Source organism: Dermacentor andersoni, chromosome 9 (genome assembly GCF_023375885.2).
Source record: "Dermacentor andersoni chromosome 9, qqDerAnde1_hic_scaffold, whole genome shotgun sequence".
NCBI classification, from domain to species: Eukaryota; Metazoa; Arthropoda; class Arachnida; order Ixodida; family Ixodidae; genus Dermacentor; species Dermacentor andersoni.
The window spans coordinates 141,415,333-141,429,623 of record NC_092822.1 but is presented as its reverse complement, the minus strand read 5'-3'; the positions used below and the strand labels follow the sequence as shown (position 1 = coordinate 141,429,623).

Below are 14,291 nucleotides of genomic sequence, written 5' to 3'. Positions count from 1 at the left end.
ATCCGCGACCAAATAGTGTTTGGCACCAGTAGCCCACGACTGCGTGAAAAGCTCCTCAAAGAAAAAGACTTGACACTTGCCAAGGCTGAGCAGATTTGCAAAGCGGAGGAAGCAGCATCGCTGCAAAACAATGCCTGGGCGCAGCCCGATAAGCACGTGGCGCTGGTCATGAAGCGGTCTGGGCAGATTTGCAAAGCGGAGCATGCGGTGCAAAAAGATCCGTCGGCACAGCCCGATAAGCAAGTGATGCAAGACAAGCAGCAATCTCGGAAATGCGCCAGATGCAATCGTTTACACGCCATACCCGGCAGATGCCCTGCGTTCGGCAAAACGTGTTTCATATGGCGAGGTGTTAACCATTTCGCAGCTTGCTGCAAGAAGGGCCCGCAAATCCGAGAAGTTGGCGAGGAGCAAGACAGCTTCGACATTTTCGATGTGACAGTCTCGAGCATCGACGCGAGAGTGGACTGGGTAGTACATGTGAAAGTGGCTGACCAGATGGATAACTTCAAAGTGCACACGGGGTCTCAGGCCAACTTGCTGCCCTACTCTATCTACCGACGATGCAAGACGGCAGCAGATTTGAAACCGAGCTCTTCAGTGCTTCGATCATACAGCGGTGGTGTCATTCGACATTTCGGTATGGCAAGGCTACCAGTGACCGTGAACGGCCGGTCGAAGGACGTCAACTTCTATGTCGTCAAAAAGGGCAACCAAGCTATACTGGGACTACTAGCATGCGAGTCGCTTGGTCTGGTGTCACGTGCAGTGGATGCTGTAAAAGAAGGAAGCACCACAGCGGGCGGCAGTGAGGACGTTCTAACCGAATTCCGCCAGCTTTTTCAGGGAACAGGCTGCGTGAGTCGCCAGTATGAAATGGTCCTACGCAAGGATGCGACGCCAGTTGTCCAGCCAGCTCGGCGGGTGCCCTTGGCGCTGAGGGAACCTCTGAAGGAGGAGCTGGAGCGCATGCAGCGAAGTGGCATCATTGAGAGGGTCCAGAAACCGAAAGACTGAGTGAGCCTTTTGGTTATCGTGCGGAAGAAAGACGGAAAAATACGGGTTTGCATGGACCCTAGAAGTATCAACGAGTGGATACAGCGAGAGCATTATCAGATGCCAAGACGCGAGGACATAGAAGCTGAGCTCGCCGGCGCTAAGTACTTCACGCTCCTCGATGCAAGGGCGGGTATTCATCAGGTACCTTTGGATGACTAAACAGCAACTATATGCACGTTCGATACTCCGTTCGGGCGTTACCGGTTTTTGAGGCTCCCGTTCGGAATCTCATCAGCCCCGGAAGTTTTCCAGAAAATCCTGAGCGAAATATTTGACGGCTGTCAAAGTGTGAGAGTGTACATTGATGATATTCTAATATGGGGCTCGTCTAAGGAAGAACACGATGCGCGCCTGTGGAAAGTGCTGCAAGTGGCAGAAAAAGCAGGCTTAACTTTCAACGCTGAAAAGTGCAAGGTTGGAGTGACTGAAATTAAATTCTTGGGTGACGTCATTAGCCACGATGGAATAAAGCCTAACCCAGCGTTGACGCAGTCGTTGAGGGAGACTCCATGCCCAACGGATAAAGCCGCTGTCCACAGAATGCTAGGAGTAGCAAATTATTTCAGCAAGTACTTGCCTAATCTCGCAGAACGTACTACGCTTCTTCGCAGCCTCATCAAAAAGGACTCTGTCTTCGAGTGGACCGAAAACCACGCTAGTGAGTGGAGGATGATCTGCGACATGCTTAGCAGTGCGCCTCTCCTAGCTATTTTCAACCCAGCAAGAGAAACTAAAATCGTGGCAGATGCATCAAAGAATGGTTTGGGAGCTGCACCTTTACAGCGCCACGGTGAAAACTGGCGGGCAGTCGCTTATGCCTGACGTGTAATGGCCAACTCGGAGCAGAGGTACTCGCAGATTGAAAAGGAAGCATTGGGGATAACGTTCGGCTGTGAAAAATTTCATCACTTCGTATACGGACGTAAAACTGTTATCGAGACTGACCACCGTCCACTGCTTGGTGTTGCAGCGAAAGGAATCAGTGATATGCCACCCAGGCTTCAACGTTTTTTCTTGAGGCTAATGGCTTATGATTTTGAACTGCAGTATGTACCAGGAAAGAAATTCTTTCTCACAGACATGCTATGAAGGGCTCCAGGGACAGCGACTAAGGACTACTCCGACGACACGGAAGATGTGGAGGTCCACGCGGTCGCAGTCATGTCAACCTTGGTAAGCGCTAGAACACTGGCCCGTCTGGCGAAAGCAACGGCGAATGATCAGGACTTGCAGTCAGTGATGCGCTACATTAATGGCCACGGTGACATTGCGGGAATAATGAAGCCATTCGCGTCCGAGCTCTCATTGATTAAAGGAATTGTATTTAAAGGCAGCAAAGTTGCAGTCCCGAAGTCAATGCGAAAGGAAGTTCTCGAACGTATTCATGAGGGACACATGGGCTTGAACAAGTGCCAAGCAAGAGCCAGGGGCCTAGTGTTCTGGCCGGGGTTGAACTCTGATATCAAAAACCTGTTGCAGAGTTCTGCAGTTTGCCGCAAATATACGGACAAACAGCAAAGTGAGCCTTTTATGATCAGACCTACACCGGCCCATGCATGGTACCACGTGGGCGTTGACATTTTTCAGTACGGAGGCAGCTCGTACCTGTCGGTTTTTGATGCCCATTCGAACTTCCCGGAAGTGGAGAAGCTGACTCGTACAACATCCAGTGCCGTAATTGAGAAGTTGAGCGCCATCTTTTCAAGATACGGCATTCCAATGGAAGTCCACACGGACAATGGGCCGCAGTTTTCGTCTTATGAATTTGCTCTCTTTGCATCCAGGTACGACTTCAGCCACGTCACGTCGAGCCCCGAGTTCCCGCAATCGAATGGACTCGCTGAGAAGGGGGTTCAGATTGTGAAAAGAATCTTAAAGAAAACGGAAGAAACAAAACAAGACTTCTGGCTCGGGTTGCTCAACTACAGATCCACTCCGCTCGAAGATGGCCGCTCCCCTGGTGAACTCTTGCAGGGCAGGAGGCTTCGCACTCTACTCCCAGACTTCAGGCAGCAGCCAAGCATACCAGTATTCAAGCGAGCCCAGGCAGACACTCGGGGGAGAACGTTACCACCTCTCAATACCGGCGATGTCGTGAGAGTACAGGAAAAGACATGGAATCGCCGAGCTCAAGTTACCGAAGCAGTTGCACCGAGGTCTTATCGAGTAGTTACCGAGGACAACAGAGTGCTACGTCGCAACCGACAGCATCTGCTTCCAACTGGTGAGCTGTTCCAGCAAGAAGCCCTCGAATGTGACGACCGGGAGAGCGAACGAGCGTGTGAAGCACTACAACCCACGGCACCTGCTGCAACTGTGAGCTCCGAGAACATTCCGCAGGCGCCGCCGCCCGTGACTACGACTGGACCGACTGTAAGCTCAACGGCTCCGCAGGCTCTTACATTGCGCCGATCTACCAGAGATAGGAGACCACCGCAGCGCCTGCGGTACGACCGCAATTTCAACCAAGTACTTGGCATCTATTCTCCACAGGAGGGAAGATGTATCGGGAATGACGCACGTGCCATGCCTGGTGCGGCGATTCATCGTGCTCGCCTAGATTAGATATGCGCCTTGGTTGCCACACCCCTTGCGGCTATAAAAGCACTGTACGTTCAGCAATAAAGAGCATTTGGTCGCTGGCCACCTCGACTGATACATCCCTCACCTTCGACTGTCTCCGCGCGCACGCCGTGCGGCCCCGCCGGCCCGGAGCCAGCTCAGCCCGCTGCATGACGTTTCATGTTTCGTTATCTGCTGTTATCGCGAAGCGTGCGCTGCTGTGCGTTGACCGGCGTGGCTAGTTTCGTCAGTTTCGTGGTCCTCGGTAGCTGTGTGCTCGTGCTCCGTGATGTTTCACCCGTTTCACGAATCGTACCGCTCGTGCATCGTGCAGTGGTGCACAAATACCTCAAAAACAAGCCCTGCAGGGTTGTTCCGGGTGCCTAAAGACAACAGGTGAGCGCTCAGACCCAAGGACATCACGGGCGCGATCTTGTACGCGTTCCAAAATAGAACGGAGGCGGTCCGTTCCATCAAGCCGCACACGATTGGTCAATTTGAACCGCGACGAATGCCATGACGTCTATTGTCACGTGAGCCGTGACGTCTTGCTGCGCATAATCATTCCGTGTCGTCTGCTAACGGACGAACGCCACGGAACGGACGGAGAGTCCGTCCGGAGCGATAGAACGGATTAGAACGGCTACCAGACGGCTTGGATTGGATTAGAACGTAAGTGCTTGGGACAGTTAGCATCTTTCGTATCCGGTTCAATCCGATTCCGCGCTCCCAACAGTTGGAGAACATGGCGTTTTTCTCTGCCGTGCCTTTTCGTGTCGCCTGTGCGGCTGGTGCAGTCGCGCAGAGACGACGACCCGAGGTAGATGATGCATTTGAAGAGTTGACGGAAGAAGAGTTCCGGCAGTATTTTCGTCTGTCCAAACGAACAGTGCGTAGCTTGTGCGACGAGCTTGACCCTATCATTGGATGCCAGCGAGCCAGTGGCCTTTCCACAGAAAGGAAAGTGTTGTGCGCGCTGCGATTCTTCGGCACCGGAAGCTTCCTGAGGAGCGTTGGTCGCGAGGAACACGTAGGCATGGCACAGTCGGCCGTGAGCAGCACCATTCACGAGGTGACGGAGGCCATCATTTCCGTGTCTGCCCGGCGAAAGTTGGTGGACTTTCCATTGACACCGGCTGCCAAGGATGAGGCAAAGGCGGCGTTTGCGCGACGCGGCGCCATTCCAGGCGTGCTAGCGTGCGTCGATGGCACATTGATCGCCATTATGAAGCCAGAGGGACTCAGCCCGGCTGACACGGCGAGCTTCATGTCGAGGAAGGGTTATTACGCCCTAAACGTCATGGTCGTAAGTACCGTTAGAATGTTTTACTTCAAACTGTGGTTGCCATTTTTACTCGCCCATAGTTGCAATTGTTCGGTTTAATGCCCAAGCTGGCATAACAAGTAATGTAACGATTAAAAGAGGACATGCGGGGAACTGTTTACGAGCTCGTTGAAATCTGACATGTCGGGAGTAATGATGAGTGCCATGTGTTGTGGATAATCAGTCTGCCGTTCCGAAATTGTGTTTTAAATGGGCAGCAGTCGTAGCAGAAATGGATACACTGTAGGGAAGACACGATGGAAGCATTTTGAACACGCAAGTACTTACAACCATTGCATGGGCTGGCTTTGTCTCGTATGGACGTTCTTGCGCAATATCGGGCCTCGAGTTTTCATTTAGCTATCAATTAGTGCGAACTATAGGCGTCCACATAAGGGGGGGGGGTGGCGCATTGCCACCCCCCCCCAATTGCAAGACCCTGTGCACGCCTATGGCTGAAACAGTCTGCTACTTGTACCAGCGTACGTGTATTCTTTTGTGCATATGAATGGCAAAACGGATTTTGAGCATATCTGCAGCGCTATTTTGTATTGCTCCCCATTGCAGGTTTGCAACGCGGAACTTCGCATTCTTGTTGTGGACCCCCGGTTCCCTGGTTCGTGCCACGACTCTTGGGTGTGGCAGCGTAACCCACTGCGTGCACGCCTAGCCGCACAACTGCAGCCTGGCGAGTATCTGCTTGGTTAGTATTCGTAATGCGTACCCCTAACTAGGGCAGAGCACTCAGCTGTCACTTTCTGCAATAGGAGACTCAGGATATCCTCTCGAGCCATGGCTGCTTGTTCCAGTACCTGGCAGCCATGCCGGCACCAGCTCTGAAGGCCACTACAACCAGGAGCACGCATCCATGCGCAATGTTGTGGAGAGATGTATCGGGGTGTTGAAAAGCAAGTTCCGCTGCTTGCAGCACTTTCGGACACTGCTGTACAGCCCCGATAGAGCAGCGTGAATCATTTATGCATGCGTTGCTCTCCATAACATTGCCTTGGACGCGGGCGACTGGACATTGGAGGATTATGGTGGGGAAGTGCCACCAGCTGAGGAGCCAGAGGAGCCAGGAGACATCCAGGTGCTGGCACCACAAGACGTGTTCCTCAGAGGAAGGCAGCAGCGCAGCGCAGTTGTCAACCTTTTCTGAAGGACACAGGAATGGTAAGTTTTCATAATACATAATTTATTTATACAAAGTGCAGTGCCCTTAGGCTATCACAGGGGTGTGTTTGTACAGCGGAAAATACATTTAAAAATTTGTATACACGACAAGTGCACCTCCATACGAATGGTCAGTGTTCCCAATCCACACATCCGACAGATGATAATTTAAACACAAACGAAGTGCACTTCGTTTCGCCAAAGACTTGAAAAATTATAGACCGATCAGCTTACTGTCCGTTGCCTACAAAGTATTTACTAAGGTAATTGCAAATAGAATCAGGAACACCTTAGACTTCCGTCAACCAAAGGACCAGGCAGGATTCTGTAAAGGCTACTCAACAATAGACCATATTCACACTATCAATCAGGTGATAGAGAAATGTGCGGAATATAACCGACCATTATATATAGCTTTCGTTGATTACGAGAAAGCGTTTGATTCAGTCGAAACCTCAGCAGTCATGGAGGCATTGCGGAATCAGGGTGTAGACGAGCCGTATGTAAAAATACTGAAAAATATCTATAGCGGCTCCACAGCCACTGTAGTCCTCCATAAAAAAAGCAACAAAATCCCAATAAAGAAAGGCGTCAGGCAGGGAGATACGATCTCTCCAATGCTATTCACAGCGTGTTTACAGGAGGTATTCAGAGACCTGGATTGGGAAGAATTGGGCATAAGAGTAAATGGAGAATACCTTAGTAACTTGCGCTTCGCTGATGATATTGCCTTGCTTAGTAACTCAGGGGACCAACTGCAATGCATGCTCACTGATCTGGAGAGGCAGAGCAGAAGGGTGGGACTAAAAATTAATCTGCAGAAAACTGAAGTAATGTTTAATAGTCTCGGAAGGGAACAGCAGTTTACGATAGGTAGCGAGGCACTGGAAGTGGTAAGGGAATACATCTACTTAGGACAGGTAGTGACTGCTGATCCGGATCATGAGAGTGAAATAACCAGAAGAATAAGAATGGGTTGGAGTGCGTTTGGCAGACATTCGCAGATCATGAACAGCAGGTTGCCATTATCCCTCAAGCAAAAAGTGTAAGAGAGCTGTGTCTTACCAGTACTCACGTACGGGGCAGAAACCTGGAGGCTTACGAAAAGGGTTCTACTTAAATTGAGGGCGACGCAACGAGGTATGGAAAGAAGAATGATAGGTGTAACGTTAAGGGATAATAAAAGAGCTGATTGGGTGAGGGAACAACCACGAGTTAATGATATCGTAGTTGAAATCAAGAAAAACAAATGGGCATGGGCAGGACACGTAATGAGGAGGGAAGATAACCGATGGTCATTAAGAGTTACGGAATGGATTCCAAGGGAAGGGAAGCGTAGCAGGGGGTGGCAGCAAGTTAGGTGGGCGGATGAGATTAAGAAGTTTGCAGGGACTACATGACCGGGGTAGTTGGAGAAGTATGGGAGAGGCTTTGCCCTGCAGTGGGCGTAACCAGGATGATGATGATGAAGTACACTTATACAAAGAATCCTTTAAATAGAATGCCACGGCCGTGGAAACAATTGTACCCTCGCCACTATGCAAGAGTCTCCAAGGCTGCCACTTATTAACAGTAGTACTCGCGAAGCAGTCGTAAGGCAATGCTTCATGCCCCTTCATCTGTGAAGAACTGCATTCGCTGCTGCTCCCAAGCTAGCATTGTCTTATGCAATATGCACATCACAAAGTACTTCTTTCCTAGTGGAACATGAAACGCGGTAGCAACGTGAAAGTGCAGCCTTTTCTTTAAATATCACATGAAATATGAAATAAAAACATCCCTTGACCCATCATAGTCATGACAGACTTGATGGAAGCAATGCATATGATTGGCACTCTGTACTCATGGTCACCATCAGCAAAAGGTGCGAAAAATGTTCATAAAGCACATCAGAATGAACGCAACCGCCGCATCCTGTGCATTTTGACGCTCAGTGTACGTTGGTAGGAGTGAGGCAATATGCTTGCTAGCCATCTCTTGTGCTAGGTGTATCAAAACTTCTGTGCAAGCATGAATACGCAGGCGAGGCAAGCAAGTAACGCGTAATGAATGCGGATTCAAACACAAACAAAATGTAACGCCGAGTGTAGTGACAGCATTATACTCGTCACATCATGTCCAAATGGGTAGATGTAAATTAACGTAAAAGTGCAAAAAATAAATAGGTCAACTTTATCACACTCTATGATGACAAGTACATCACAAACCTTGTAGTACAACATGCTTCAGGTAGCAAAGCATGTGACAACATTGCAACATCAGCATCACATAATTCTTTTTCACCACGGCATGTAAAACTTACAATTACATTTACGTGACCTTGCAAGAAAGTATGACTATCCCAGGTATGTCCATTCCCTTGTCAGTGTTATGAGTCACTGACTAGAAGCATTCATTTCTCGGCAGCAATTGTAGTGCGATGCTAAACAGGTGAATCATAATTGTAAAAAGCTGAGTGCACTTGCCAGCTGTGATGAAACATGTTACATAAAACATGAATAATTGGCTCTGCAATCTCACAGCACCCAGAAAGTGTCATGCGTGAAAGTTATTCTTGCAATGACTCCCTTGGAACGAAGACTAGAGGAAACCAATCACTGGTGTGGTGCAATGATGGTCATTTTCATTTTGAAACTATGCAACTTAAAGAGTGACTAGTATGGTGCTCTGAAAAAAAGACATTGTAGTCGTTGCACCTTAGCCTCACTGTGCCGAAATGAAAATATCACAGTGCAAACACTATGCGGTAACGCTTCATAATGAGTGCAGTAAGCTACAACACAGTGAAGCAATATAAATATCGCATTACAAAACCCATACACAGAAATCGACAACTATTTGTAACGATTCCAGTGTGAATGACTAGGCGCCTTCGAAATGTGTAAATAAAAAAAGCACGCTGGCATTGCAGCTGGATAAGCATAAATAGAAAGAGGCAAATACAACAGAACAAAAATGGGTGCGCGCATTGCACCTCTCAACCAAAAAATCCTCTATTACTCAAAGGAAACTCAAACAACAGAACAAAAATGGGTGCGCGCATTGCACCTCTCAACCAAAAAATCCTCCTCTATTACTCAAAGGAAACTCAAACAATAAATAAACAAAACAAACGGAACTGGTGAAACAAATGAATAAAATGATAAATTAATGTCTCGCTTGCTGCAGGTGCTCAGTGATGTCCTGCGCTATGGCGCGCACCTGCTCCAGGATCCCCTCCTGGGCTGCTGCCGTCCGCTCTGCCGCGACAGCGAGGCGGGTTGTGGACGCCTCGATTCTGCGCAGCACCTGGAATGAATAATCATGGTGGAACTGTTCGCATCAGTTGCTGATTACTCGCAACCAGCTCACGGCTGCAAGCTGCTGTTGTGAAGAATTGCAACGTGCACAACGATTCCCTCTCTGCTGAAGAGCCACTGGCCTGATGGCATCCTTTGGCAGTGTCAAGCGTCGCGTACAAGCTATGCCCTCTTCGTTTGGACAGACAAAGACCTGCTGGAACTACTCTTCCGTCATCTACTCTAATGCATCTCTCACCATCAAACAGCCCTTTTCAGGGCTAACCAACTTTTCGTCCGGCGGCTGATCGTTGGCAAGACACGTTACCGAGCCCTCTATACAACGCATATTTCTTGTTTACATCCCAAGCTGATTTGTTTTTTCAGATTCATGATTTACTTATAACAAAGCATAAAGAATATTTATGTCCTTCATGTAAAATGACACCAAAGGGCCTACCAACCTGCAGCACCTCGTCGCCCTGTTCCAGGCTGCGGGCGCACTGCGACGACATCGTCGTCAGGGTATCCACCCGTCGCGGTCGCTGTCGACGTGGTGGCCGAACAGGGTGCTGCAACACTGAAAACATACAGCATTTTCTACAGTTGCACTGCATTTTATGGTACGAATAAAAGTGGCTATGGCCATGTTATGGCTTATTGGGCTAGTTCAGTAAAATACAAGAGCTCATTTTATTTAACAGCTTGAGGATCAATAACTTACCAGGTGCAGCAGCCACCCTTTCGGCAGGCGCCGCGCCGCGCGGTGGATCCTCTGCCGCTGTAGAGTAAACACATTAATGTTTACGAACTGCACACACAATTGGCGATAATTAAAACACTCATTCCTCTGATGCTTACGTGTCGCTGTGCTCACGCCCGCAGCCTCGTCTTGGACGACGACTTCCATCGCGCAGGTGGGGACGTCAGCCTGCTGGAAAATGTCATAAGCGTGGCTATTTGTTACAATGCCTACGTTGCAAGTTTTCGTACTAATTTGCGAAAATATTGTGCAATTATTGAGTGCTTAATGATCCCATGTGTTACCGTCCTCGTGCACTTCCGCGAAGGCATTTTAATTCTGTGTTAATCACTTAACCCCCCCATTTCCCGAAAACGCAGCCAACTGAGATTCTAGTTGATTAACCTACCTGCTTTTCCGTTCTCTCCTACGCTATTTTCCTGTTCACCAACGGTGTCGCGTTCTGCTAAAGGTAGCACTTACAGATAATGGCAAACTCTAAACCGGCACCATTCAGGAACCCATGATATTACGGCGACAGTGTGCTTACCTCTTGGTAGGGGAGGTCGGTCACACCGTGGAGGCGGACCGTCCCGGTGAGCTCCAGGACTCGACCATGAAAGCCATGTAGCCGCCCCCCTCCTGTGCTTCTGAAAATACACGCCAATGTCGAAGGACAAATCGCCCAGGCCATTGGACGGTCACTCACCTTTGTTCTTGGGCAAGTGCGGCAGCGTTGCGGCGGGCCTCGAACACCTGCTTCCGCCACCACTCTCGCCCCTGCTCGGTGGTTTTCACGACGGGGCCTTGAGTGTTGAGCTGGTCGGCTAGCTGCTGCCACAGACGTCGGCGGTCGCCAGCAGTGAAGCGCGGCCCCAGCTCGCTGGATCTTATAGCCAGCTGGGGATGCGCTTCCATGAAGGCGACCACCGTCTCCTTCTGAGCCTCCGACACGCGCGGCCCCTTCGCCGGTGCTTGTAGGTTAAGCGCCATGGCTTCAACTGAACGACTGAACCAACCGCTTCAAAATTCGCGCCGTGTGCGTGAAACGGGGTGGTAGCTAGCGCCATCACTAAACGTTTCGCAAAACTGCGACACCACCTAGCGCCATTTGAAGACATTAACCGCAATATTTTGTTTCAGTCGTTTTCCATTCCAAATTGAATCTTTGAAAAGCAACACCAACACATTTTGCTACTCACTCATAATAGCAAAATATTTTTCAACATGTCGCAAACGTTTCTCAATATATTATACGGTCCCCAAGCAGACGTCAAAAGCATGACGCAGGCTTCCACTTCGCTCATTGGCTGTTTGCTTCCTCTCGGTCTCGCGAACACTGCGAACCGCCTATTTCGTGACGTTTAGAACGGAGGCGGTCCGTTCTATTTTGGAACGCGTACAAGATCGCGCCTGCAGAAGGCACATGTACTATCGGGGACAAAAGTCGCCAGGCCGCCGCGCACGGCCGCCGGAGCAGCAGCGAGCGCATCGCCGCGCGCTCTCGCGGTGACGCGCCTGGTGACGAGACCGACGCTGCGCGCATGCGCATCCTATCTTACCTGTGAGCATGTCGGTTTACTAGCTGGGAGCCGCCGCTGATCGGTTGTCTGGGGCGCGCCAGCAGGGGCCGTCGCTGCAGTGGCACGCTGCTGACTCATCGGCGATTAGCGGCGCGTGTCGCTCGCTTGCCTATACACTTGCACACGCCTATGATAACGCTTGTCGGTTATCTTCGCCACTTTTCCGGCCATGATAAAGAAATAAAGAGCCGATTACAAATCCGCAAATCGCGCATTTAGAGCGCCAGTTGTGCGCTGCTGCCTCTCTACATATGAAAGGTCAGACAAGGCGCTAAAAACCTGAGCGAGCAATGAGCATCATCCGTATCCGTATACAACGAGGAAAATAAAACCGGGTAATGTTGTGGAGTGGGGAAAAAGCAATTAGGAGGACGCTTAAGCCTCGCCTTAAGATTCGATGCAATAGCGCCTTCTCCTTTTTTCTGTCTGATTTATTTATTACAAAGCACCAATTACCATATCTAGGTTACACTTTATGGCATACTACAGTCGCACATACTGACATGCGCGCGATTTGTGTCAGTACAATGAAGCCCCGTGACACCACCTTTTTATTCCGTGCATTATTTTTGACTTTAAATACTTTAGTTACTAGTTACCATAACACAAGTGCCCATCTCCAAAACATGTTACGAAGTCATAAACACCACAATGCGTTCTTAGGCGCCCTCTGACGCGTTTGAACAAAAGGCCCTTTGTGCATGACGGATTGCTTGATGCGACCTGGTGAAGTGGGACTTGAAGCCTCTCAGCTTGGGTGTAGTACTTCTATGCAATAAAGAACAATAAACGTTTGTGGCTTTTGCGTTGAGCGCCTGCCTGGCGCACAGAGGTCCGAGTTCGACCACTGATGCCAGGTATTTTTTTGTACCGAAAGGTATACATTTGGCCACGAACTCGCAGTTTCGCGGTGCTCACAGTCCCACCGTGGTCGCACCGTGCCACGTGACCAACCACGTGACTGGTTACGGAAACAACCGCGTGACGAACCACGTGACCAGCCACGGCGCCACCTATGCCTTAACTTTCGCTACGTATATCCTGGCATAGCCAAGCTAAGCCACTGCCATTTTTTTCCAGCTTCCTTTGAAACTTCTGGTAGTTTTCGCGACTGACACACGACGACGGACGACGACGTCGGGTTTTCAGCAGAACGAGCTATCACTTAATATAGGTAACAAACAAGCTGCGCAGCCGTAACTCGCATCTGCCTGGGCTATCAAACAGTCAATTCGTGCATGAGACATTGCTAGCCCAAACAGGTGTTGCCTAATTGTTTCAGTTGCTGTGCGCTTGGAAGCCATTCTTAACGGTAGTATCGTATCTTAAAATCGCCCGAAAAATATGTGGTTGGACTACAATGGCTGTATGCAGTAGTTTGAAGGAATCGGAAATACTATGGATTGCAAGGGTTTTGTTCACAAATGAGAAGAATGCACGCAAGGCACAAAGAAAACTAGTGGCTTGTGAAATGTCCCTTCAAAGCGATCACTTGTGCAATCCGCCTCGGCATTGAGTTGTAGAGCGATGTAATCACATCCGGTCGTCCACGTAACACCTCCCATTCCTCCTTCACTGCATCCCATAAGGAGTCGGCCGTAGTGGGAACATCACGGTGGGTGCTGACTTGTTGTTTGAGTATGCCCCATACATTTTCTATAGGGTTTAGGTCAGCTCCTTTGGGGGGCCAGTTTAGCTGGCGCACTACGTAGCGGTCGAGGAGGGCTGCCACTTTACGGGCTGTGTGAACTGGACATCTGTCCTGTTGGAACTGAAAGCCACCATCAGGGAAAGGGCCGTCAAGAACGAATGGCAACAGGTGATGAGTGATAATGTTGCAGTATTCTTCCGATGTAAACGACCCTTCGATGCGAACAAGTGGGCCGAGCCCTTCCTTGCTGATCGCCCCCCACACGTTTACAGTGCACCGCCCGCTGCAAAAAATGTTTTGAGTGTAATCCGGGAGGTACCTAAGTGTAGAGAAATAAGAAAAGTGATGTTTCATATCAGTAAGGAAGATATATTGTACTTAAAGAGAGGAAATAGCACAAGCAATCATTTAAAAAAGAAGGTTCGACACGACACGGAGGAAAAGACTATTACTGAGGCGTAGTGAAGGGAACTTATATTGGCTAGTATCCAACAAGCATGCTCACATACAAAACCAAAGGACAAATTAGGTTTATTAACAAAATTATCTCTGCTTTACAAAATTCACCACTGGTGTACTAGGAAAGTTGTCACTTCTGAATCTTGCTATACGCAATATCAGCGCGCGTTATAGAAGCCTAGGTGGCCGAACCTACACTGACTGCTACCATATCCCAAGTAATATGTGAGATGCACACGCATGGTCGTACTGCCAAATCCTTGTGTTTTAGTGTAAATGTATATGTGATATTAAAATTGAAATAAAAAATAATAATAGAAAGCGGTAGCGCGAAGCAACAAGGACGAAAGGACACGAGAACATAGGACAAGCGCAGGACAAGCAGTACAAGCGAGAACAAAGGGCAAGTTCTCGTGTCTCCTTTTCGTCCTTGCTGCTTCACGCTGCCGCTTCGCATGGT

At 49.3% G+C, this 14,291-nt stretch overlaps 1 protein-coding gene across 2 annotated transcripts; it reads left to right on the top strand.

The window, feature by feature from the left end:
• The first annotated feature begins 3,965 nt into the window (after positions 1-3,965).
• LOC140213140 (putative nuclease HARBI1) lies at positions 3,966-9,375 on the top strand. Of its 2 annotated transcripts, XM_072284308.1 has the most exons (5): positions 3,966-4,735; positions 4,859-4,927; positions 5,513-5,648; positions 5,713-6,118; positions 9,287-9,375. In XM_072284308.1, the coding sequence occupies exons 1-4, from the start codon at positions 4,367-4,369 to the stop codon at positions 5,913-5,915; spliced, it is 777 nt and encodes a 258-aa protein (XP_072140409.1). In that variant the 5' UTR covers positions 3,966-4,366; the 3' UTR covers positions 5,916-6,118; positions 9,287-9,375. The 2 variants fall into 2 exon arrangements, with proteins under 2 accessions (XP_072140409.1, XP_072140408.1); XM_072284307.1 differs by having other exon boundaries at positions 3,966-4,927.
• The last annotated feature ends 4,916 nt before the right edge of the window (positions 9,376-14,291 follow it).

What these genes read in the sequence shown, in the direction of transcription:
- LOC140213140 (XM_072284307.1), top strand. Translation starts at nt 4,367, where the DNA reads ATGGCGTTTTTCTCTGCCGTGCCTTTTCGTGTCGCCTGTGCGGCTGGT. An exon ending in ACGCCCTAAACGTCATGGTC is followed by an intron (nt 4,928 to 5,512) that starts GTAAGTACCGTT and finishes TCCCCATTGCAG; the next exon opens with GTTTGCAACGCGGAACTTCG. An exon ending in GCCTGGCGAGTATCTGCTTG is followed by an intron (nt 5,649 to 5,712) that starts GTTAGTATTCGT and finishes TTTCTGCAATAG; the next exon opens with GAGACTCAGGATATCCTCTC.